The sequence below is a fragment of the Pelophylax lessonae genome (assembly GCF_965119305.1).
Source record: "Pelophylax lessonae genome assembly, chromosome: 12".
NCBI classification, from domain to species: Eukaryota; Metazoa; Chordata; class Amphibia; order Anura; family Ranidae; genus Pelophylax; species Pelophylax lessonae.
Window position 1 is genome coordinate 89,477,871 of NC_138779.1, and position 27,670 is coordinate 89,505,540.

At 43.0% G+C, this 27,670-nt stretch overlaps 1 protein-coding gene across 1 annotated transcript; it reads right to left on the reverse strand.

Annotated features, from left to right (window-relative positions):
• Window positions 1-5,875: 5,875 nt before the first annotated feature.
• Window positions 5,876-27,670, reverse strand: LOC309568880 (olfactory receptor class A-like protein 4; the record flags this gene model as incomplete). The annotated part of the gene is made up of 2 exons (XM_082274663.1): window positions 5,876-6,916; window positions 27,578-27,670. 2 exons carry the CDS (start codon window positions 27,668-27,670, stop codon window positions 5,876-5,878), a joined length of 1,134 nt encoding a protein of 377 aa, XP_082130789.1.

The following is a 27,670-nucleotide window of genomic DNA, read 5'->3' on the forward strand; positions in this document are numbered from 1 at the left end:
CATCAACTTTACCCTCAGCTTCTTTAGCAAGGCAGTGGTCGTCTTGGAGGTGTCTTTGGGGTCGTTATCATGTTGGAAAACTGCCCTGCGGCCCAGTCTCTGAAGGGAGGGGATCATACTCTGCTTCAGTATGTCCCAGTACATTTTGGCATTCATGGTTCCCTTAATGAACTGTAGCTCTCCAGTGCCGGCAGCACTCATGCAGCCCCAGACCATGACACTCCCAGCACCATGCTTGACTGTAGGCAAGACACACTTGTCTTTGTACTCCTCACCTGGTTGCCACCACACACGCTTGACACCATCTGAACCAAATACATTTATCTTGGTCTCATCAGACCACAGGACATGGCTCCAGTAATCCATGTCCTTAGTCTGCTTGTCTTCAGTAAACTGTTTGCGAGCTTTCTTGTGCATCATCTTAAGAAGATGCTTCCTTCCGGGACAACAGCCATGTAGACCACCACCCCTAACCTCTGCAGCAATGCTGGCAGCACTCATACGTCTATTTCCCAAAGACAATCTCTGGATATGACGCTGAGCACATGCACTCAACTTCTTTGGTCGACCATGGCGAGGCCTGTTCTGTGTGGAACCTGTTCTTTGAAACCGCTGTATGGTCTTGGCTGCAGTTCAGTTTCAGGGTCTTGGCAATCTTCCTATAGCCTAGGCCATCTTTATGTAGAGCAACAATTCTTTTTCTTGAGCTCCTCAGAGAGTTCTTTGCCATGAGGTGCCATGTTAAACTTCCAGTAACCAGTATGAGAGAGTGAGAGCGATAACACCAAATTTAACACCTCTGCTCCCCATTCACACCTGAGACCTTGTAACATTAACAAGTCACATGACACCGGGGAGGGAAAATGGCTAATTGGGCCCAAATTTGACATTTTTACTTAGGGGTGTACTCACTTTTGTTGCCACTGGTTTAGACATTAATGGTGTTGAGTTATTTTGAGGGGACAGCAAATTTACACTGTTATACAAGCTGTACACTCACTACTTTACATTGTAGCAAAGTGTCATTTCTTCAGTGTTGTCACATAAAAAGATATAAAATATTTACAAAAATGTGAGGGGTGTACTCACTTTTGTGAGATACTGTATAATAAATTATTATAATTAATAAATTAATAATAATTATTACATTTATAAATTATATCTACATATGACTAATCTCGCTCATTACATTAGGTCTTTTCCTAAAGGAGATTATAATTTATTATTCCCAAAAGTTATACCCAAGGGTCATATTAGGCGAAAAGGCACTTTTGGGTGAAAAATTTGAATACCGAAAAGTCCATACAAACATGTTGATTATTACAACTTTTTACAACAAACAAGATTATTACAACTCCCCAGACAGCACATCACATGACCATGTCAGGGCTGATATTGTTAAATAGTATTGAGAAAAATGTTCATATACGATACAATTGTAAAATATAATTACACATTTTATAGGTCTGGCATCTCCAAATGAAAGTTGTAATATAATTGCTTTATATCCATAAAGGTTTATTATGCTATAACAACATGGTTCTCTTGCGGTAACGTAAACCAGTTCAATTTGTTTTTTTAGAGTAAGGGAGGTTGGAATGTTACTATGGGTTTTTCATTGTTGGCTGCTCCTCCACAGAGAAGATTTCCCATTCTCTGCTCGGGACCATTGTCAAGACCTTGAAATTTATTAAGGTTAATGAAGAGAGCAAAAAAATCTGACAAATGTTCTGCTCCTCCCCCGTTCAGTTGAAACAATGTGTTTTTGTTGTTGTTTGTACCCTATCAGGGACATCTCCCATCTTGGTGTCCAGCATCACTTAGACAGGAAGTGAGGGGAAATCCTCCCCAATGACAACACAGGCCACAATAAATACATGACTCCCCAAAACTAGAGAAACAAAAATGACTAGAAGTATACCTAAATTAATTTTAAATAAAACAAAGCTTTCTGGCACGAATTGTTTATTAGTATAAGGTAGCATTTTATATAAGATTACCTGTTAGCACTTCAACAATTTAGTAACCTGTAACCTAGTAACCTGTAATAATATACAAAAAATTATCAGCGCAAACCAACCAGTGATGAAAACCAGAAATAATACTCAGTTACGCGGTCTCCGAGTTCATTTACCTGTTTTTCTAGATATGGATCGGATTGGCTCTATTACATCTGCAATTTCGCCCATTCATGTATATGTACAGAATGACACTGTAGATCGAGTTCCTCGATTTTTGGTTCCGGTGTCTCAAGGCTGTGTAAAAGTGTAGGGCGGATTGTATAAACTATATCCAATCGGAATGAGCCCTTAGAGGAGGAGGTACCTTTATAATGCAGGACAGGCTAAGCAGACTCCACCCCTACTGAAGAAGTCGAAGGCTATTGGCTAGCTCTGACGTAACGCGTATAGGGAGGCGGAGCCTGCGTAACTGACGTCGTGCTTTCCCTTGGTCCCAGTGTAGTGTGTATCTGTCTGCAATACGAGCGTCCACCGCGGAGTGCCGCTGAATGTGAGTACCATTCATATTACTTCAATAAAATATCGTTATCAGATGGAGAGCACTATATTTGTCCCCTTCTTTTATATGCATCTATTCCCACTTTGATCGATCTATGTTGGGCTGACCGAGAGAGTAAGAAAGGGAATCTCCTGATCGTTACAGCTGATTCATGTGCTCTTTGACCCTTTATGGGTCTGTGGCTGAGGTGAGAGACCAATCTATCCGGTGGTGGAATATATGCACAGCAGTGTTGTGGAAATTTCTTGTGGGATTTTTTCACCACTTTGTTGGAGCTCCTTTTTTCACCTTATTATTGGAAACTTATGGACTTATTTTACGGGATATTTTACACTATTTAATTTCACCATTATTATCACCTGCATTTAGTATATTGATTTAAGTATTTGTCTGTGCAGCACTCTTCAAGCATTTTATTAAACCTAGATGTACACCCAATATATTACATAAACACCTTATGGCCTTCTGTGTCAACACTGAAGTTACCCATGAATTTTTTAGTCTGACTGTGTCCACAAAAATGTAATCATGTGTGGGTATTTTTTAATTACATCCTTTCATTTTTTCAAGACTGGAGCAGAGGAAAGAGGAAACAATCAGACATGATGAATAGCTTTTGATCGTTTTTCTGCGTGGTTCTGGCATGTTTGGTATATCCAAGCATTTTACAATGCAATATTTTTTGAGCATGGTAAAAACAAATGATCACAACATTTTATAGAAAAACGATTATAAATGTATTTTAGTTTCGATCAACATTAAAGTGATTGTAAAGGCAGAAGGTTTTTTTTTATCTTAATGTGTGCTATGCCTTTAAGATAAAAAAAAAACCTTCTGTGTACATCAGCCCCCCCTAATACTTACCTGAGCCCTAACTAGATCCAGCGATGTTGTAGGAGTGTCTTGGATGCCTGGGACTCCCCTGGCTGAGACAGCAGTGTGGCGCCATTGACGCCCGTTGCTGTCAATCAAAGTCAGTCAGCATATGAGGAGAGAAAGTTGGTTGGGCCGGGTCGCAGCTCCATGTCTGAGTGGACACAAGGAGCTGTGCTGTGACTCGGCTTGGGTGCCCCCATAGCAAGCTGCAAGCTGCTTAATGTGGGGGCACTCAACAGGAGGGAGGGGCCAGGAGCATCGAAGAGGGACCTGAGAAGAGGAGGATCTGGGCTGCTCTGTGCAAATCCACTATCTAACTCTCAAATTTGTGATGCAACTATACAGTATAATTACCTATACATTCAATGTTTCACATATCTCTATCAAGGTCACATAGTAGCAGCTTATCTAGTGACACACATCAAAGTATGCATCCAAGCACCAAGAAATTATAGAATTTTCTCAACATGTATTATAGACTTGTGCTTGGCCCAGACTGGTCTCATGTAATTTATTGCAGTTGCTCTTGCTATGGCATTTAAACTCAAAAGTCAGCAAGAGAAGACACTTACAGGGCCGTCTTTTCCAATGGGCATGCCCGGCGGTTGCCCGGGGGCCCCACTTGCCAAGGGGCCCCACATGGATGGTGGCAATTACTGTCCCTGGTTGTCTAGGGCCCCCCCTCCCCCGTTGTTGTCCGCCGGCGGTGGCCGTAGCTCGAGTCTGCACTGCAAAGACACTGGTTGCTAAGGCCAGCCTGATTGGCATCTAGCAACCAGTGACGTTAGCAGAGCAGAGCCATGATGCACAGCGGAGGAGGATCCTCCTCCTCGTCGGCTCGTCCTCCTCTCCTCTCCTCTCCGTCTCCGCGCCTAGAAGACTGGCTCCGCCTCTGCCTCCACCCACCTCCTCCCATGTGCAGCCGTTGTGAAAGGTAAGGCAGCCAGCCCAGCTGCCAGGCTGCTTGATATGATATTCTTTCTTTTTTTAACTCTCTCAAATCTCCATGGCATGATCGATACAAGAGACAACTACCTGTCCTGGAGGATATACCTTACTATATATTGGTCCCTGTAATATGTATATAGTAAGGTATATATCCTCCAGGTAGTAGTTGTACTCTCTTGTAGTATAGTGTTCCCTGTAATGTGTATATAGTCTATATACATATTACAGGGAACACTATATACTACAAGAGAGTACAACTACTGCCTGGAGTATATACCTTGCTATATACATATTACAGGGACCAATATATACTACAAGAGGCAACTACCTGGAGGATATACCTTACTATATACATATTACATGGAACACTATATACTACAAGAGACTCTTGTAGTATATAGTGTTCCCTGTAATATGTATATAGTAAGGTATATCCTCCAGGTAGTTGTACTCTCTTGTAGTATATATTGGTCCCTGTAATATGTATATAATAAGGTATATACTCCAGGTAGTAGTTGTACTCTCTTGTAGTATATAGTGTTCCCTGTAATGTGTATATAGTCTATATACATATTACAGGGAACACTATATACTACAAGAGAGTACAACTACTACCTGGAGTATATACCTTACTATATACATATCACAGGGACCAATATATACTACAAGAGAGTACAACTAGGCTCAGGCTGGAGTATATACCTTACTATATACATATTACAGGGACAAATATATACTACAAGAGACAACTACCTGTAGGATATACCTTACTATATAAATATTACAGGGAACACTATATACTACAAGAGACTCTTGTAGTATATAGTGTTCCCTGTAATATGTATATAGTAAGGTATATACTCCAGGTAGTTGTATTCTCTTGTAGTATATATTGGTCCCTGTAATATGTATATAGTAAGGTATATACTCCAGGTAGTTGTATTCTCTTGTAGTATATATTGGTCCCTGTAATATGTATATAGTAAGGTATATACTCCAGGTAGTAGTTGTACTCTCTTGTAGTATATAGTGTTCCCTGTAATGTGTATTCTCATGGGTGATTGTGTAGGCAGGGGGCCCCAGTGCACTGCATTGCCCAGGGGCCTATAAGGCTCTTAAGATGGCACTGGACACTTAGAGAAGTAATGTGTTTTATTGTGTTAGCCTTAGACAGTAGTAGGAAAGTAAAAATGTACGTGATAAACTTCATGTGGCTAGCTAAATATATTTTGAGGCGCAAACTTTTGCCTTTTCTGGCATGGTTTCCAAGCATGCTTTGGAGAAGGGGATGAAGTCTTTTAAGGAAAGCTTGCACATTCATTTATATTCAGTTAGTCACACAAAAGGTATCACCTACAGTTTTACTTTACTTACAGCAAACATTTCTCACAGAAGGCATGTGGATGAAAAAAGTAAAATTCTAATTTGTTAGCCATTGTCAGGTCATAAATATGATTGGACTTTAACTGTCTTTAGACAACTTTATACAACAAGCCATTTATAAGAAGGACTAGTCTATCTAAAAGTCTACCTAACACTTGCCAGTAGTCGTTGTAAACTTAGGTGAAGAGCCTACTGGATTAACTTGACGATTAAACTGCTTACATATCAGGCTAATCAGTTTTCTACGTAGCTTGCTATGTCCAAATAACAACACCAGAGGGCTGAAGCCCATGAAAACATAGGCAGCAAAGTTAGCCATGGGCATCAGGAAGGTGGAAGCAGCTGCCCCTTTTGTAAAGTTGTAGAAGTTAACAGCCACAACGTTGGTTCCCCAACAAATGACAAACAAAAGAACCAAAGTGGTGATCACTAAGGCTGCTTTCTTCTCAGAAGCCACACGATTAATGGTTTTTTGTGCAGCTATGGCCCTTGAATGCTGCTGCAAAGTGTACAGAGTACCTACATTGGTGGCCACCATAAGAATAACAGGTATGATTTCATGAATAACCAATGATGCAGTGACGAAGAACAGGTTTGCATTAGGGTTTGGGAAGTTCCATACACAGCCCATTACAGGTCTGGTACTGGTGCTTATCAGCTGTACTGAAAATGTGGTGTTAGATTGGCCACGGGAAGAATATACTAAAGCTGGTATATAATACAAGCTGTTGAATGTCCAAAGTGCGGCTAGAGCTTTAATGGTGGTGATGAAAGAGTTTACTCTCAATTTAAAATAATGGTTCCTGATGCTGATATAATGGAAAACACTCATGGAGAATGTGCCCCAGACACTCATGGACCTCAAGAGGGTCCAAATGAACATGAAGACCCGACACCAAGAAGTGGAGAAGAGAAGATCTATTCCCATCTGGAATGTAACAACCAGGACATTCCGAAAGACAGATAATAAAAGATGAATGACAGTGAGGTTCATAAGTATCATATCGGAAGCTGGCATAGTCTTGTTCTCTATAGCATTGCTTATTACTGTCAGAAGCACCAATGAGTTGCCCAGAATTCCAAAGACTACCAAGACCATGTAAAAAGCAATATCTATTGGTATATCAGCCATTTCAATTAGTTGTTTTCTGTGAAGGAAGTTAGTATATCCATAAATATTGGGAATAGCCTGATAAAGAAAAAATAGATAAATGATATTATTCATATTATATATATTTTGATTGTGAGGTAATGCCAAAAATAGTATTAAAAGTTATACCAGCGAATGGTCATTGTTTATAAAACAAGATTTTACCCCCCCCCCCCTTCCCCACACGCTCACATACATATTTCCATGATTGTACATCCCCCCTACTTTCTACCATAGAGACTTGAAATATATACGGTCATAATATATACAATCCAATTAACAATTTTCCAACTGATTAAGGCAAATGTCACACTTGTGATCCTGTTGTTGGCAAGAAGTTGTTAGAGTTAGGAACTTTAGAATAGGCATGGAAACACTTACCTGTTTTGTATGTGTCAGCCCCGCACCTTGAGGAGCAAGGAGTGGCCCCTTGCTCCTCCAGCTGGAGGGGTAAAGACACATAAAAACCTGTAAGTGTTTCACCTCTTTACTGTGTCTTCCTCCGCATGCCTGCCAGAACTCACCAGCAGCAGGATGATATTAGCCTAATTTGCTATGTCACACCTATATTTTTCAGTTGTATTAGAAATAAAGTATAACCAACTAACTTACTAAGGCCTTATATAAGATGCAATATGTCAATGTATTTCCAAAAGTAATTTTCAATATTTAATTAAAGAAATACCTAGTGGCCCTAACATGAAGGTATTTGCTCAAGCACTTTCTTTTATGGTTTGACTTCGCTCTTTCTCTGTCTACTAGGCTAGCTATGCTCCTGTGTTATCACCTTTTCACATGGACTTTCCATAGAGACTACCAGCAGCCAAAGGCACATTATGCAAGTATGGCCCACCATTATCATCATTAGGAAACCCCCTAAACAATTTTTTTTTTTTTTACAATACACAATGCTTTAACACACGAAATGTCATTCAGTTAGGGTTTACATCTACAGTACTTTAATGTGAGTCACACATGCCAAAAGTTTGCACAGTTTAGTGATTCAGAGATTTCAATTATAAAATCTCCCCTACTTAGGTGTCTGTTACCAGCTTCTGTGACTGATAAGTCATTTCAGTGCACTTGCTATTTTTTTAAGGTGAGTGCTAGATAAAAGGTCTGTTATTGTTATAATTGCATGATCAGGGGAGAACATAGGCTGCGTGCAGATATCTCAAAACTGGGGTCTCCAAAACATAAAAGAAACTGGTGAGAAAATATACCTTCAAGAATCTACCAGTTTTGGTTAGACAAGTCCTTCAGTCAAAAAGCTAAGAGGAATTCATCAAACCAAAAGAAATAAAAAAAACAATCTCTTTCTTTAACACTCTTTAGCACTAAAGGCCCATACACATGATAATAAAAGCGGAAGTAGAATTTCATCTAACGACCTGACGATTTTCAGATCGTTAGTATGGTGCTTTCAACAGCCGATTACAAATTTTCAGATGACAAAAACTGGATGTGCAGGCTTTAAAATTTTTATCATATGTGAACACAATGTCCAATTTTCATTTAATTAGTACAATTTTCGTCAAAAAAAAAAAATTGTAAGAGCAAGACTACGCATGCTAGGAAATGAAAGAATACATACAAAACAATTCAACACATTACATTACTTCTGAAGTTTAATTCTCTTGGACAAGATTTTTCATATGAAAGTAACCTCTTCACTTTTGATGTGAGATCAGCATGCAACAAAAGACAAATGAAAATTCATCCGATAATCTGATCATGTGTACGAGACTTTATTTTAAAAAATAAAAAAACAATTTACAACAGACTGGTAAACCTTGCTTGCCCCAAAATTTGAATTCTTTGCTGCAATATCCATAGTGAATCTAGGCCAGAGGAGAGAACATACCTGTAATTTTATAAAAAGGTCTTGCTCCAATATCCAAAATCAGAGTCTATTATTGTCACGCTGTTCTTCTGACTTGTCATTTTCTACACAGGAGCAACAACTGTGCTGATAAATCCCATTTGCAGCCAATTTAACCCGAGCATTGGATGCTTAGCAACTAGATAACTATTTCTTGAGAGCTGGCTTCTGGACTAATCCCAAGACCACTGAGAATTTCAAAACCTTTTCTCTTTCTAAGGATTAACACCTGGGATCACTCACATTTATATTCCTGACACATGCATGAGACATTCAAGAGAGTTCCGATGACAGACAATGACAAAATATTATGAATATTCGTCAGGATAATGGTGATTTGTTAGTTTCTCTACTGTACCATAATCACTTAGAGCGACACTTTAGTGCTTAGTGGGATAACTGAATCCAAATTACAAAAGTTACAGATTTGTCTTAATTTTTAAGCTTTGAAAGACTTACCAAAAGTGGACTTAGACCAGCCATCCTCAACCTCTTCAAAGTGGATGTCTGGGCTAGAACTAATAAAATGTAAATGTAGTGTAGCGCTACCTCGCATAAGTGTAAATGTGTATAATAACACACAAATAAATAATAAAGTGCAAATGACTGTGTACTGTGTGATTCAAATAAATACATATAAAGTGAAATACCACATCAGTCAAATAAAATCAATGGATAAAGCAACAACAATATGATCCAATATATAAATAAAGTCCTCATTCGGCGGTGCAAAAACAATAAATATACACATGTGACGTAACGCGTAGGGCAGAGACGGAGTGATCCGAAAGTGTACCGGAAGTGACGTTCACATAAGCACGAGCAGGACGCTCGATTCATTGTTGTTCTTACATATTGTTTATGTAAGTCTTTTTATGCCTATTTTGGGTGGAAGCAACTTATGATAAGAGGATGTGTTGAAAGAATGGGATTGTGATTTAGGAGGAGGGGGCTGTGATGTGAAGGAATCACACAAACTTTCGATTCTGACTTCGTTTGGAAGAACATTTTACTGATCGGATATCCGTTAATTTTAATTCAGTACCCCTGTTGTATATTATTACTACAAACACAGTATACCAGCAGTTTTTTTTTTATAACACAAGATCATGAAAAATACATGCAGTGCACACAGCAAAATTTTCTTTAAAAACACTCAGCAATGCACAAAAATGAACGCCATAAAACAAATAAAACCGCATGTAGTACTGCCCCCTAGAGGACTGCTGAATATTAGGGCTTTAAGGATTCCCCTGGGTTACCCGTAGCAAGTGGTTGCAGAAACGTATCACTTTAGGTTCTTGGCTCAGTCAATGATCAGTCTAGGGGTTGTTGTTTTTGTGGTTTTATTTAAATTGGGAAGGGAGAAGGGATGAGTGGGATACTCAAACTGTTAACTATTCACAATACTGGGGACTTTCGACTTGAGAATGCGGCAAGGCCGCTGCTTCATCCTGCCACTTGAATGAAGATGAGATAAGTGCTTTCATTACGTTTCTCTTCAGAGTACTCCCCTAGTACCCCCTTTCTCACTGGGCTAGCTCACACCCATCCACTGACTCTGCACTTCTGAGTGGCTCCCTTCCTGGGCAGACCCCTGGGCAAGTTCTTCTGTACTCACGGACACTGTTTTTCCAGATTCTGCTGTGCCCAAACTCCTGTAATCAGCTTCTCCTGGACCTCTGGGTTCAGTCTCACGCCTCTGGTAAAAAAGGGGTAAATAAACCGCTAACCAATCCAGTGTAAAAGCTGCTGACACAAACAACTGACAAATAGGTTGATATACAAAATAGTGAAATAAAGTGCAGCGCTGTAATAACAAGAAACTCCAACAGTTCACAGTGGAGAAAAAAATATAAAAAAATATGTGACAGTCTATAAAAGAATATAATCAAAAGGGTCCATATTCAGGTTCCAAATGATAAGTGTGAGTAGAATATTCCAAAATACAAAAGTGAGTCGTTGTAATGATGTCCCGTCACCAACAACAAATAAATGCGCTCACCAGATGCTGTTGACCCTAAATACCATATGCATGAGGGTCAAAAGGAGCTGTTAGGATGAGGTAGGATTCCTTGAACAATCTGCAACCACGGATGTCTCCTCGGTGTGTATCCAACAGGGGAGATGGACAGGATAACTCACAGATAACCAGACCCATGTGGAGGTAAACCAAAGGAGACAGACATAGTGTAAAACCCCAATAAAATATTTATTAAAAAAGGGAAGAAACACTCACAAACATTCCAATGGTAAGAGCAGAGAAATGTGCAAGTCTGGCTGTAAAGACACGATCCTGATGCATTTTGTCCTACAGGACTTTTTCAAAGGATATAACAAGGCAGACTGTCTGTGACCACCACCAACTGTTGCAGAAGAGGAGGCAGCCAACACCCTCCTTCTGGGACCTGGCTTCCTGCCAAAAGACCTCTACCTCATGTTCCCATGGCTTTTTATACCCTGTCCCATAATGCACCACGGTCTGTGCCAACCCACTGGGACAGTACTAAAAGCCTGTGTACCATTGGTCAGGTTTCCTCTAGCTTTCAACCTGCCTCCCCATTGGATCACCTGGGGACATTCCCTAAGACCAAATGAATACACATTGGGCACACTGAGTGAACATGACTGCAAATCCTGCTCCGTGATAAGCAGAGTGCACATATGTTTTGCCTGCTGCTCTTCTGATAAGCAGACAGAGCCAAAACAACACTCCCTGACTAGCACCTAACTAGGAGGGTGCTACAGTCATATATTTTTAGTACACAAAATCTTACTTACTGTTTTATGTCCTAGTACTTCTAATGTCCCATGTACAATGACACATCATATGACAGCTAATAATTATTTTGTTGCTGAAAGCAATACAGATTTTTTCCTTTTCTCCAGTCCTCATAAGTTAGGTACAGTAGAAAACCAGAGCAATAAAAAATGATTTCTTAAAGGAATCAATCAAAGTACTCCAGTTGTAGATAATAAAAGGCATATCATTTAACTGCCCCACATATGAAGGAACTGCCCCTCTTTTAAAACCAAACCCTCGGTCCCTTATTCTTCCTTAGTTTTCCTTTTTTTTTGTCTGATATATACACATCCAACTGTCTCTAAATTGGAGGGACTGTCAGTCTTTTAAACAAAGTTCATCTGTCCCTTATTCCTCCTCATTTGTCCCTCATATTGGTCTGATGTATAAAAATGATTATATATCTATCAAAATGTGTTTTACAATGCTTTATTACAATGGTTGCGGTAAAGACCCCCCTTTAATTTTGGACTTACTTTGTGCTTTACTGTGGCTTAACTTAGAGTGATTCTTAAACATTTGCTTTTTATCTGACAGTCTCATTCTGTGGCAACACTGTTATCATAGACAGTCTGGCAATGTGCCCAGAGTATAGGTTTACAGACGGTAACCATAATTTGCATACAGTGTGTCTATACAGTAATTAATTAACTTTAAAGTGGATGTAAACCTGATTCATAAAATTTAACCTAGGCACATATGTGACAGAACTGACCCGGAGTGTGCTTGTGTGCTTCCGTCAGTATACCGCTTCCTCCAGTCTTGAACATAGATATCAGATATTAGCCTCAATATACAAGACTAGCCGGGAATAGCTTGTATAAGATCTGGAACTCTTTATTGAACAAACGCACACAGAATATATACCCCACCAGGTCAGATGAGCCTGCCTACATTATAGTATGCAGATGAAATTGAATACATAAATAGAATTAACATAACTAGGGAACAACCAACACAAACAGTGTTCTACTTCCTGACTAATAACTAATAGCTGAATGTGATTTAATTAACATGCTAACTAACTCAGCACTTAAACCAGCCTGGTTGACCAGACTGGCCAGCAACAAGGCTAAAACAAAGTACATTACACATTATCCTAAGTATAAGCACAGAACACCTTATTAAACAGACAATAGCAGGAGACAACATATGTACCAATTAACAATTAAACATGGAATCCACATCTAAGCAATGCTTTGATTATTCAGGAGTCACAGACTTCATTTCAATGGTCTACAACAGGCTATATGGCAAAGCTCATACAAAGTTCCATCATTCAGTGGAATTAATGTATCATAGATTTCTTGAGAGATATTGTGGATAAATATTACTGTCCCATTTGAAGTAATCCAAACCACATTCTCAGTGTCCATAAAGTAGCTGTCCATCATTTTCTTGGTTACCCTGTGCCCCTAAAAGACACAGGGTGACTTACACATAAGAGGGGCCTAGGGAGCTGAGACAGGGATTTCCCAACCTCTCTAATGGCACTTTTCCACTGCAAATACCAGCTCGGCTCCACTCGGCACTGCTTGGCCCAGCTCGGCTCACTTTGCTTTTCCACTGCGTGGTACAAGTAGGCATCTTTCAGCACTGTATAGGCTCTACTTGGCTCAAATTGCTTTTCCACTGTTGTAGTACTTAGTAGTAAGTGGCTGGGATTACAACGATTCTCTGACCAATAAGTGGCTAGTAGTGACAAACAATCAATGCTGCATGCAAAGGATTGTGGGATATGGTATCGGTACGGCCTACTTGAAACCCCAACCGAGGTGGTACTGTTTAAGCGACCCGTACCGACGCCATACCATGTAGTGGAAAAGCGCCGCTGTACCAAACCGTATCGAACTGTTCTAACTCATACCATGTGGTACCATGCAGTGAAAAAGCGCCAAACTGATCCATACCATGCATTGGAAATACGCCTTAAGCAGTGTTCCACGGGCCCCCTAACCGAAGTGACTCCCGTCACAACATAAATACCTGCAGTGTTTTCTTAACTCTCTCCAAAGCCCTAAGTCCTGTGTGTTTCTCCTGGATCCTTCTGCAATGGGAAGTGGTACTCTAAAAAGTGCCTGGGTCCATAGCGCTTTGAGTTAACAGTATAATAAGTTTGGCCACGAGGTACAGAAGCAGAGCTGCTAATAACATACAATAAAATTGTTGCACTAAACCACATAAATGAACACGTGTAAATAATGAAAGTCTGAATGTAAACAGTTTCTTTCATAGACCAAAAATTCAAACGAGATGATAACACATGAAGAAACTCTTGCGCTTTTAAGATCAGATGTAAAACCTCCACCAAGTGAAATTCCCACCACCACCAATAAGAGCCTAGACACTCTATTATGGAAGGTCACATAGGCTTATGATGTTAGCTCCAGCTCTTTAACACAGGTGGGAAACAGAGAAATCAGCTCCAGGCAGACCCCAGGATGATTACAATTCTCTTACGTCTGGCCGTCCGATTGCAGACAATGTTCAACTGCAATCAACAGGCAGCCTGGAGCATGACCAAAAAAAAAAAGAAGCTAATAAGGCAATACAGCCAGCCCTCCTGTACTGGGCCCTTTCCCCATCAGTTCAAAAGGGGGGCCCAGGCACCTGTTCAGCAGGAGGTCCGATTGTATTGTCTTATTGCAGACACAGATTCTCTTCTGTCTCCCCCTGCAGCGCTGCCAGCTTCTCCTCCTCTTTCCGCCTCTGGCTGCACTGCAGACAAATTGGTTCTTGCACATGGGCCCCTTCCATCTTCTGCCTGGGCCTCCATGTGTGCCCCTTTCCACCGCAGCACTGCTGCAATGGAGAGAGGGGAAGGGGCCAGTAAATATGTAATTTCTTTTCTAAATGAACACAGTGAGCGATCACTACCAATCACTCCTATGTCCATTCATCACTGAAGCATGGTAAGCTAGGTTTACTATGTTTCAGTATGTGAATGAGCAGCAAGCCTCAGAGCACTTCCTATTCAATCATCTGTGCAGCTGAGGCTACAGAGAAAGGGACTGATAAATCTATGTCCTCGGTCACTTTCCGATGGGGGAAGGGGGCCTTGTCAGGTAGGCTGTTTGGGGCCCTGTGATTTTTAACAGCAGCCTTGTACAGAAGAGTTAGCTGTGTGAGTTGTTGCCTGCTTCTAAGTATGGTGTCGTACCTTAACCACTTTAATACAGGGCACTTCCCTCCCTTCCCGCCCAGGCCAATTTTCCCCTTTTAGCGCTGTTGCATTTTGAATGACAATTGCGCGGTCATGCAACACTGTACTTACACCAAATTTATATCATTTTCCCCCCACAAACAGAGCTTTCTTTTGGTGGTATTTGATCGCCTGTGCGATTTTTATTTTTTGCTAAACAAATAAAAAAAGACAGAAAAGTTTGAAAAAAAAAAAAGTTTTTTTGTTTATGTTATACAATTTTGTAAATAAATAAGTTTTTTCCTGCACTGATGAGCACTGATGAGACTGCACTGACAGGCAGTGATGAGGAGGCAATGATGGGGTGGCACTGATGGGGTGGCACTGATAGGCGGCACTGATAGGCGGCACTGATAGGCGGCACTGATAGGCACTGATATGTGGCACTGATAGGTAGCACTGATATGCAGCATTGGTGGGCACTGATAGGCGGCACTGCTGGGCACTGATAGGCGGCATTGATGGGCACTGATAGGCGGCACTGACGGGCACTGATAGGTGGGACTGACGGGCACTAATGGGCACTGATAGGCAGCACTGGTGGGCACTGATGGGCACTGATGGGCGGCACTGATCGCCACTGACGGGCGGCACTGATGGGCACTAATGGGCACTGATAGGCGGCACTGGTGGGCAATAATGGGCACTGGTGGGCGACACTAAAGGATGGCAATGATGGGCACTTGTGGGCAGCACTGATAGGGAGGACACTGGTGGGCATCACTGATGGGGAGGGCAATGGGGGGCTCTCTGAGCCCTGATTGCCATCCCTGGTGGCCATAGTGGGCATCCCTGGGGTCATAGTGGGCATCCCTGGGGTCATAGTGGGCATCCCTGGTGGTTCTAGTGGCATCCCCCCCCCCCGAGGGTCTGCACTGGTAATCAATGATCTGATTACCAGTGCCGACCCCCCCCTGTCAGGGGAGCCGCCGATCGGCGCTCCTTTACTCGTGCCTGTCAGGCACGAACTAAGGAAAGCCGATCAACGGCTGTTCCTGTTTTACTATGTGACCAGCCGTGATTGGACACGGCTGATCACATGGTAAAGAGCCTCCGTCAGAGGCTCTTTACCGAGATCGGAGATGCAGGGTGTCAGACTGACACCTCGCATCACCGATCGCCGGGGGGCGCCCAGAGCGGTGTTATCCTGCCGCCGTCATATGACGTCCGGTCAGGATAACTCAACCACATTCCCGCCGTCATTTTGTAATAGGGCGGGCGGGAAGTGGTTAATGTTGTTTTCACGTGACCGTACACTCCTGCCAGGCATAAGCAAGTGCATCTTCCTAGTGAGCCCACCAAGACGCCTTAAGCCCCACCCACATTCTAATGGTTGATGGAAACAAATCAATGATTGGTTTTGATTGTAATGATGGGAAAAATCAAAGGGGAAGGATATACGGGAATCCCACATTTTTAAGAGTTTTAAATGTAATTAGTTGTCTCAATGTTGAATGTTCTGAAAAATGATTTTTTAGAATTTCATGCAAACTTTCAAATGAAAATCGAATAATCTAACTATATATGGGCAGTTTTATTACTCTGATGAATCCCTTGGGTCTGTCGTGCATTCTCCTTACTATAATCTGCTGGACTCCTGTATACTGCAAGTACAGATGTTTGGCTTTTATTTATTTTATTTTTTCCCAAAAATGGAGTTGGCCTGAAAATTGACAAAGGAAGAGTTGCCTTTAAGAACTCACTATACTCATAGCAACCAATAAGGCTCTATACACAAATAAAATCAATCAGGTTACTTTGGGTAATGGCTCTATCTTGCCCCAGTTTTGCTCTACTTTTTGTAAATGAGTGTGCTTGTTGCTTGTCTATGTTTGACTGAAGCCGGTCCCATGGTGTCCTATTAGTGGCTAACATGAGTCACAGGAGACTTCCACAGCCTCCTAATCTGTTTTGTGAAATTCAGATCAAACACATGTCAACATGACTTGTTCTAATCAGTAAACAGGAAATTTCCACTGTCTTGGCAAAAATACTGCGGGAGAACTAGTTTCTACTAGGGCACGCTCATGACAAGCTAATTCTACTACTTTTAAAGGTAAACTGGCATTTAAAAAAAAAAAAAAATAACCTCTTTTCTGGGTCAGCAATTTACATATGAAATATGTAGAAAAAATTATTGCAATTCCTTAACTACCTCTGTGCTATAGATATAAAGGTCAGGATCAGGACACTTGTCCAGAGGGGGGGCATGGTTAACACTGTTTGATCTACTTTGGTAGTCAGTGGTTTGCATAATGTAGCATAAATTCATACACCCATGTGCATGATTCCTTTAAGTGGATGTAAACTCTCCATTTACCCAGTGAAGTGAACAGCCTCAGATAATACACAGAGAAGAAACAAATCTCCCTACATAGGTGTTATTTGCATATCTGTTGTCACCAGCTTTCTACACTGTTTAGAAAGTGAACATTGTGTTAGAATTCTTTCTTCCTGTTCCAGCACTGGGTGTGGAGTTGTGGCATCCACTATGTGACAGCTGATTGGAGGAAAGGCACACACCCACCTACACATAGGCAGAGGAAGGAAGAAACATGCAGCTGTGCTGTGAATAGACCAGCTCTCTGCTGATCTTGTCAGCGGGTCTGTGGTAGTGAGCCATTGTAGATCCCCAGCTCAGGATTCCCCAGGGCATTCTAAGCCCCAGCCTGTTTCTTGACCAGGGCCCCTGATGGTGGGGATGGACTTGCAGCAGGCTGGAACCAGGTCGCGGCCCCCAGGTAGGCCCAGCTGAAGATGCGGAGACTGCTGGCATGTGCAGAGTACACAGCAGACAAAAGGATATCCACGGGACAACCTGAGGTCAGGACAGGTAGCAAGCAAACAGGGAAAAAAAGAAAAACGAAGCCGGGGTCAGTACACAGTGAATCAGATACAATAGCCTAGGGGTATACAGCTGGGAGCTCAGAGAACAGTGAAGTTGCTCAAAAAAGGAGCAGTGCACTGAGCATGTGTATATATATAGGGAAGCAAACAGGGAGGTGACCCAGGAAGTAATAGACAGGAAAAGGATATAACCCAAAGTGGAGCAGGTGATGCCCATAGGAGAACAGAGAAGCCAAACAGCACATGTGAAAAGATGCAAGAATGAAGCACTGCAGCAAGGAGGTAGGAGTATACAAACAAAACTACAGGCTAACTTGTGACAAATATTTATCTCTATGCACCCACTCCGACACAGATTTCCAGCTGCTTTTATCTCATGTGTTCGGGAACTTGTCGGGAGTTATCATTCAGAGGAATGGAGCAGCAGAAAGACACGGGACCTAGGGCATTGGAATGAGATAGGTAAACACTTCAGATATATGTGCCCAGGTCAAATTTCATGAATGGGGTTTACATCCACATAAAACAGAAAGTGCTGCTTACGTTGACATCTGAATGCCATATTCCATTGAACAGACCACCTCTTGTATGACCTCATGCTCCGTGCTGACATCTGTCCTCTTACAGGATCAGGGAGCAGGGGGACAATAATTCTTGTAAATCATAACCACATGGTGAATAATATTACAGGGTCAGAAAAGAGGAGTTCTTAATCAATGGTACAAAAATCTTATCTATCTGTAGATTAAAAGGAAAGGTCATTTTTATTACCATTAAAGTGTTACTAAACCCACAACAGTAAAATCAGTGTGCATTTGCAGTAAAGCATGCTTGTTATACTCACTGTGTAACCTAAAGGCCCTTTCACACTGATACATTTTTCCTGCTTTTTTGTTCTTTGCATGAAAAACGCAAGAAAAATGTTTCCCTTTAAATCCTATGGGAATTTTCACACCACTGCGTTACAGGTGCAGTGCGTTTTGAAAAGTCCTGCAAGCTGCATCTCAAAACTGCACCAAAATGCAGCTTCCCATTGAAATACATGGAAATTGTGGCAAGATTGTGGTAACAATGCATTTTTGGTGTGTTTTTGAGTCACATCCATTTTTCACAAGTGCAGGCAACACAAAAACGCACCAGAAACGCACAGCAAACGCATCCGAAATTGCGATTTTGCTACAGAGCAGTGTGAAAGTTCCCTAAGGGGTAATTCCTGCACATTGTATAAAAAGGCTGTTTGATCCTGTCTTCTCTGATCTTCCCTTTCTTCCACAGCCCCCAAACCAAATTCTGATAATACATAGCTAGGGGGCAAGCTACACATACTCAGTTTGGTGTGTATTGCTGAAGTTTTTTTTTTTTTTTTCCTTGGAAGGGTACATGTGGTCAGCACAGGGCCAATCAGCACTGTCCAGACAGAGGGTCAGGACAGTGCTGAGTCTCTACAATGAGATGCTTACGCATGTATTTGCACACATTTGCAAATACATGCGTAAGCATCTCATTGTAGAGACTCTTCAAATTGTAGAGTTAGGGACTGCAGATCACAGGGTGCTTTGTCGGGGCCTGCAGCTTACGCATGTATTTGCAAATGTGTGCAACCAAACCCCTGTTTCTAACGCATACTGTTAGACAGGTCAATTCGGTTGGTCGCTGGCTGGTTGGTAAGTTGTGTCTGGAAAACTCTTCGTTTTTATGATCTGCGTCCGCCCTTCCAGTGCTCCTTACCACTAAGACCAGTTATAGGTACAGGCAGCCTTTAGTTGGTTAGGGGCCTACTGGGTCCCTCCCACAGCTCTGCTATCTGCACAGGCTATGTACAGCACATTCTATAAGGTAAAACCTGTGTTTTCAAAAGCATTTGGTGCACACAAAGTTGAATTACTGTATATCCTTTGCTTCTATTGAAGAATATATTTAAATTATTTTTTTGTGCCCAGATTTCAGTCTTTGGAATTATTTAAATAGCATATGTTTACACAAAATTTGAGTTTTCTTTTAACATAGCAACCCTTATGCCTGATCTAGCTTTTAGAGCAATAAGAACAGGAATCCAAATGGTATGACCCCTAAGTATCTTACAATAGCTGGGTGATTAACAATTCCAGTCACTGCAGCATAAGCCAAGGTAACGAAAATTGCCTGCATTAACATGGTCATATAGGAAGTCCACTATTATGTTTTAGAAGCATCAGCGACCAAATCACTTACAATTTCCATTGAATCAACCCCTAAAATGCCCCATACTCCAAGGACATGCTGGTTGGTTAAATGGCCCAACTGAATGCATCCAATATCACTGCCTTGAATCCTAGGCACTTTAAGTCACTGGGAGAAAAGTACTATTAAACTACAAATTAAAAATCTTTACATTTTTTCTGAACTTGGTTACACAATACTTTCTCTCTGAATCTCAGGCTTTCCACTATCACCAACTAATAAATAGGCTATCTCAGAACTTGCTTCAGCCCTCGTCAGTGCTCCGCCACAGCCAATACTCAATTTCGGATGTTTATTAATACCTTATAGGGCACCAAACGACTAAGTACTGTCTTGCTTCCTTTAAACCTTGGATATCTGTCCTTGGCAATGAGGACTTTCCACGAAAAGATCCTGGCGGGCTACCAAAAAGTCTGTTCCTTACTGGTCTGTGAAATTTAGCATGAAACACAATTTAGGATTACTCATCGGGCCTACTACCCTTTCCACTCTGGCGCTACAGATCCTTCCCAATCAACATGCCCCTGGTGTACCACCTTCCGATCGACTCTATTTCACAAATTGTAAGATTGTCCATCAACTTCCTCATTCTGGGATCAAGTCCTCAAGTATATCGGACAAGTCCACCAAATTGCTATTTCCAAAGACCCTATGCTATGCATTTGTTGGATGCGAAACAGCACCAGCTCCATCACTGCCATCCAAACAAAGTAGCCTACTTAAATGGATTCATATTTGCCTTCTGGTAGCCCGCAGAGCTCTCATGCAAGGCTGGATTTACTCTGCTCCATCACAAATAACTGCAGTAAAACAAGCTCTCGTGGCCCTATTTATGTTGGAGAAACTGGACACTATCAATCAGAACTTCAAATCCATGCGATGTTTCATTACTAGGTGGCGTCGCTTTATGGAGCATTCTTTTTCCCCCGAGTCGCTGTCCTTAAATATGCAGCCCATACATTTTTCACTACTGCTTCACTTCTGGTTCTGTCGCCATGATGTTATCAATGTCCATTGGACAGCCATCTCCACCTCCTAAGTGTGCCACTCACCGGAATATGGGGAAACCTCCCTAATTTCTGCTGGAGCATACTGTTAATTCTGGATTCTTGGAGTTTGGTTTGGAGCTGAGGGTACAGCCTTGAAGTCTTGGGAGGAGAGACTGTTCAAGATGAGACAGAAATTTGGACTATGGAGCCTCAGAGAACTCACCATCGAAGGGAAAACACTGGTACTCCGCAGCGAGATCCTCCCTGTGTTGCAGTACCTCACCCAGGCCTGCCCCCCCCCCCCCGCGTCAACACCTGCAAGGCCATCACCAGGGCGGAGTTTCACTTCATCTGGGGCTTCAAAATGGACAGAGTGAAGCGGTCAGTCATGTTCAAGGAACCCCTCAAGGGCAGTAAGGGTCGTGCCCGACATCGCAACGTTACTGAGGGTGTTCTTTGCTTGTAACTGTACCCGCAGGACTTTGGTCGACAGGACTTCGGACTCTGGTGGCAACTGTAAAAAGAAAAGAAACAACTGCGCTAATTCAAAAACAAAACAAAAGAGCAGCAACTTCAAGTGCGACCGACACCCCAAAACAAATATATATAAACAAGTTGCGCTGTGAATTGAACCATCAAATGGGAAGCAAACACCATAGTGTAAATCCGAAAAGTAAATTGGGAATAGCACCCAAAATTAAATATATGACTTGTGCAGGTACCGCTTACCAGAAATATGAAAAAGAATGGCCAGATAATAAAGGGTGACTCCAACACGCCTCAGGAAATATGATCAGGGGACCTCACGGTTCCGATGTAGATCTCCAGCAGTGTGATGTATAAGGTATTATATGAAATGAAAAAGGGCAAACGCCATAGCGTAAAACCACAAAATAAAAATATGAAGACAACACCCAAAGTGATGGGAACACAAAGGTTCTAGTGCAAAAAGGTGAACCAGTGTGGATAAGTGAAGCACCAACACCACCAGACTCAATAGGTACCCCTTACCGAGTGCTGTAGGATAATAGCAAAAGGTTTGAAGGACACCTTCCCCAGTGGAAATGGCCGCTTACCAGAATGACTTTAATGGAGATCGTAGAAAGAGGGGCAATCGTGCAAACCAGGGGAGCGACAGTATGTGTGGGTACTCTTACCAAATCCAGATATTAAATAGGCAGGGGTTCAAATAAACACTCAGCTGGGACCTCCACTGCGAACTTCACCAAAGGGCTCAGGATATATTGCAGGGGTTAGCCAAGGAACACAAAGGAGAGAGCCATAGCGTAAAACCCAACAAAAATTTATTGCATAAAACAAAGACACTTACAAACGTCAGAAGACAGGTGCATGGAGGTGAGAATATCATCTTTGATGAAATGCGTCAGATCACGGCGTGCTGACGTCATCCCTACTTATCTGTCTACGAAGGACGGGCGAGCGGAGCCGTCCGGCCGGCGGCTGTATATCCCTCTCCATCCATGCACCTGACTTCTGACGTTTGTAAGTGTCTTTCTTTTATGCAATGCATTTATGTTGGGTTTTACGCTATGGCTCTCTCCTCTGTGTTCCTTGGCTAACCCCTGCAATATATCCTGAGCCCTTTGGTGAAGTTTGCAGTGGAGGTCCCAGCTGAGTGTTTATTTGAACCCCTGCCTATTTAATATCTGGATTTGGTAAGAGTACCCACACATACTGTCGCTCCCCTGGTTTGCACGATTGGGATCCCCCCTCTTTCTACGCTCTCCATTAAGGTCATTCTGGTAAGCGGCCATTTCCACTGGGGAAGGTGTCCTTCAAACCTTTTGCTATTATCCTACAGCACTCTGTAAGGGGTACCTATTGAGTCTGGTGGTGTTGGTGCTTCACTTATCCACACTGATTCACCTTTTTGCACTAGAACCTTTGTGTTCCCATCACTTTGGGTGTTGTCTTCATATTTTTATTTTGTGGTTTTACGCTATGGCGTTTGCCCTTTTTCATTTCATATAATACCTTATACATCACACTGCTGGAGATCTACATCGGAACCGTGAGGTCCCCTGATCATATTTCCTGAGGCGTGTTGGAGTCACCCTTTATTATCTGGTGGCAACTCCATGTCCCGTTTTTTCCTCCTGCCTCTTTGGAGGTCCCTTGGATGGGACAAATGGGACAGTTCCATCCCCTACAACTGGGACACTCCTTGGTACTACTTGGACACTGTCAAGTTCATCAAGGAGCAGGGGCTGCATGGAGTTAAGCCCGACTTGTGGAAGCCAAAAACTATCTACAAGTTGATCAGAGCCATAGACATTGCGGAGACTGTTCCAGGCCTACCTTCAGCCACTTGCAAAGTGGTCTGGAGGAATGTCTCTTCAAAGGGACTCACCAACAAGCACAAAGATCTGGCATGGATGGCAATCCAAGGGAGGTTGCCGCTGAGGGCATTTATGCATGCCAGAAACTTGTACAGATACAGGCACTGCCCTTTTTGCATCATCCAGGAGGAAACTGCTTTGCACGTTTTCTGGGAGTGCCCCTTTGCACAGAGCTTGTTGAGGGCCTTGGAACCTGAACTCAAAGACTTTGTACCACAGCCTGCCATCACACACTTCCAGAGGCGGGCTGGCCCGGGGGGCAAGGTGGCAATTTCCCCCCGGGCCGGTCTAATCCCCCTCAGAAAAGGCCGCTCAGTTTGGGGTCAGTCCCGCCGTCCGTCGGTACGGTATGTCGCTAGTCAGTGAGTGACAGTAACAGACACGCTGTCACTTCCTGCCCTGGCCCTGCCCTGGAGACCTGGTTGCTAGATCACCGGCCGCTTAGCGTCTAGCAACCAGTGACGTAGCGGTCTCCAGAGCAGAGAGGAGACCCATCATGCAAAGCACCGTCGGCCGTCCTCCGCGCCGATCACTGGCCCCAGCCACCCGGCCCCTCCCACCTCCGGCTCCTCCCTCCATCCCATCAACGTGGGGCCGATGCAGAAGAGGTGGCTGGCCTGGCCTAGTAAACTGCAAGTCTGCAATGGGCAACAGCGGCGGGTCAGCGGCAATCCAGATTAAATCTAGTGAAGTTACCTGCTGGGGTGCGGTGGACAGTGTCTGTGAGGTGGTCGGGACTGGAGAAGAGCAGCGGCAGCCAGTGAGTGACAAAAAAAAAAAAAGTGACATGTGGACATTTTTAATTCCCTGTACTTTCCCCCTGGCACTGTCACTCGGAGAAGAGCAGCCAGTGAGTGACCAAAAAAAAAAAAGTGACATGATGTGGACATTTTTTCCCTGTACTTTCCCCCTGGCATTGTATACAGCATGTATATTGATGTCTAGCTGTTCCTGGCACTATACACCTGTCTCATACCTGTATTATACAGGTATGAGACAAGTATTTAGAGCCAGGAGCAGCTATACATCAATATACATGCTGTATACAGTCCAGTTAAATAGGTTGTAAACCCTTTTTTTTTTTTTTCTTTTTGACCCTGCAAGAGAGACATAATGAGCTAGTATGCATCGCATACTAGCTCATTATGAAATACTTACCTTAGAATGAGCCCCCGCCGTGCCGCCCGTTTAGCTGGATGACGGGCAACATGTCCAGTCGCCTGTCCTCCAGGATCGCGGCATCCGGCCATCTGATTGGCCGGAGCCGCGGTGACGTCACTCCCGCGCACGAGTGCGGGAGCCGACGGTCACGGCACCGGACTCTGAAGAAATGGCACCAGCGGCCGTTCCTTCAGAGCGCATGCGCCAGTAACGTCACTGGCTGCATGTAAGGTAAATATCTCCTAAACGGTACATGTTTAGGAGATATTTACAGTACCTATAGGTAATCCTTATCATAGGCTTACCTATAGGTAAAAGTGTCAGAGGAGGGTTTACTTCCTCTTTAAAGAGATATTTATCTGACATGCAGCCAGTGACGTCACTGGCGCATGCGCTCTGAAGGAACGGCCGCTGGTGCCGTTTCTTCAGAGTCCGGTGCCGTGACTGTCGGCTCCCGCGGCTCTGGCCAATCAGATGGCCGGATGCCGCAATCCCGGAAGATGGGTGACTGGACATGTCGCCCGTCATACAGGTAAGTGGGCAGCACGGCGGGGGCTCGTTCTAAGGTAAGTATTTCATAATGAGCTAGTATGCAATGCATACTAGCTCATTATGGGTTTCTCTTTCAGGTTGCAGCAAAAAAAAAAATAAATAGTTTCATGGGTTTACAACCTCTTTAAAGGTATTGGGTCCCTGAGGTCCCCTAGGGCTCCCCCTTGTGTCATGGGAGCGTAAGCTGGCCCCAAAGGAGGAGGTCACATGTGTAGATCTCAGCCAGGGTTCATGCTGGGACTTGCAGTCCTTTTCTTTTGGGGATGTAATCCCCCCAAAAGTGAAGGACTACAGGTCCCAGCATAAGCCCCTCAGAGCTCAGCATGTGTCACCCACCCCCGATCCCCCAACTAGTGCAGGACTACAGGACCCATTCATCCAGCTTAACCACTTCCAGACCGCCCACCGCATATATAGTGTGGCAGGGCGGCCTGGCTGTGCAAAATCACATACCGATGCGTGATTTTGTGCACGGGTTCTAGGGGGCGCGACACAGCGGGAGCCAATCAGCAGGTCACCTGCGATCATGCAGGAGAATGACAGAACGGCGGTCTGCCTTTGTAAACAAGGCAGACGGCTGTTCTGTCACGGGAAGATGGAGATCTGTGTTTCAGCTGAGCTGAAACACAGATCTTTTTATTTTCTCTAGTACATCCATCCCCCACACAGTAAGAAAGCATTCCCTAGGAGCAAACTTAACCCCTTGATCACCCCTAGTGTTAACCCCTTTCCTGCCATCGTCATTTATACAGTAGCAGTGCATTTTTTAGCACTGATCACTGTATTAGTGTCACTGGTCCCCAAAAAGTGTCACTATGTGTCAGATTTGTCCGTCGCAATCCCACTAAAAAGCTGGGCATGGATGGTGAGTTGATTCGGTAGTTCAGCGGGCCACTTGACCGGACTTGCCCACCAGGCTTAAGGCTGCCAGCCCTCCCCTGCACACTTCGTTGTGCTGAACGGACTATTCTGTGGAACTTTTTCCTGGGAGGACATTGACAACGCCTGGCGGGTGTTGTGTTGCTTTAAGGACGCTTTATGGTGCGCCAGAAAGCGCCTTATCCACCAGTGGGAGAGGATGTCCATTGAGGACTGTCGCAGACTGGTCGACAGTCTGCTCAGAGACTATAACTTGATGGATCTCATGAAGGAAGAGGAGGTCTGAAGATTTCCCCTTCCCCCCACTCTCCCTTATTGTGTCTTTGTCCATTCAATAAAGCTTCGGGCTTGTGATCTCATTCCCCTCCCCTAACCCCTCCCCCCCCCCCATTACACCTGTTGCTTATTGAACTGCATTTTTGTTTGAATGAAGCATGCCAAGTAATCGTATAGTCATTGTCTTCTAGTTATATGCTTTCCAGGTAATGCAGCGTCATGCATGATGTGATGGCTCGGGGTATCCTTACTCCGCACAACACATTAGGCATCATACCGCAGAATGAATGTATTTATTTGTATGATTGGAAATGTATTGTCGTGTATTGTATTTATGCGCTGCGTCGCAGTACAGGGTAGAATGTACTGCGACAAAGTATTGTTTTTTGTATATTCTTATGCAAATATAGAATTCACAAGCTGATGCCAGTATCTAGGTAAGAGGTATGACTCTTTATAGTCTTACCTGTAGAGTAAAGCAATATTATTTTGATGTGAAATTTTAATTTAGTTTTAGTCAGTTTATTTACTAAAATGCCATTTTAGTTTTAGTCATATTTTATTTATAAGAAGCTTATAAAGGTAATGTGCTAGGTTGGTGCACCCTCTTTCTTGCTTTTCTAATACATTTTTTCTTATTTGTACATCACATACATCACAGCTCCCATCTACACTCCATTTACACCATATCCAAACCATGCCCCCCTCCCCTACATCCATCCCCCTAACCTATAACATAAAGCCAAATTAACCCCTACAGGTGCATACTTACCTCACTGGGGACCAGTTACATGCCAAAGTCTAACAGCATCAGCTGATCTGCCATAAAGACCTGCTGCAAATATTTTAAGATGAATTCCAGGTATAGACATTTTACTTAGTTACACTGGACCAATGTAAGTATGTATGAGCAATACTTATGAAATCCCCCTGGAAACTGGAAATCACTGTAGTAGGAACCTCTAGTTAAGCGATCTCCGCTAGATTCTGGGTCCTGTGTCAAGCAGCTGCCCTGCTACATTGCGAACATAGGAGGCTGTCCCCTTAACAAGGGAGCCATTCGGAGAACGCTTTGCATTCTTTTCAGTTAATGCAAAGCGTTCACTGATTAGACGAGTTAGAGATTGTGACATCAGCGCCCCACCTCTACACTTTGACCAATCAGAGAACTGTTTGCATTCCATTAGAAAATGCAAAGTGTTCTCTGAATGGTGCCCATGCCAAGTGAACAACCTCCTATGTTCCATAAGCAGTAGAACAGACACTTGTCACAGGATCTGGTAGCAAGTGGAGATCACTGAAGTAGCTGTGTCTATTTCAGTGATTTCCAGCTTTGAGGGGGATCCTAAAAGTATAGTTAAATTGGTTGAAACTGAACCATGTATAAATATTCATACTTGGAATTCATCTTTAAAGCGTTAGTAAACGTAAGAAAAAAAAAAATATGCATGTGCACCCTGCAGGTGAATGCCACAATGTGCCAGTATGCACCACATGCTAGCAAATTATGACAGATATGGCAGACTTACCTTATAAATTAAACCCTCCAGTGGCATGCTGTCACTGTTGCAGGCGTTTCCATCTTCACCCAATCTTTCTTCCAAGTTTGTGAGCTCCGGCAT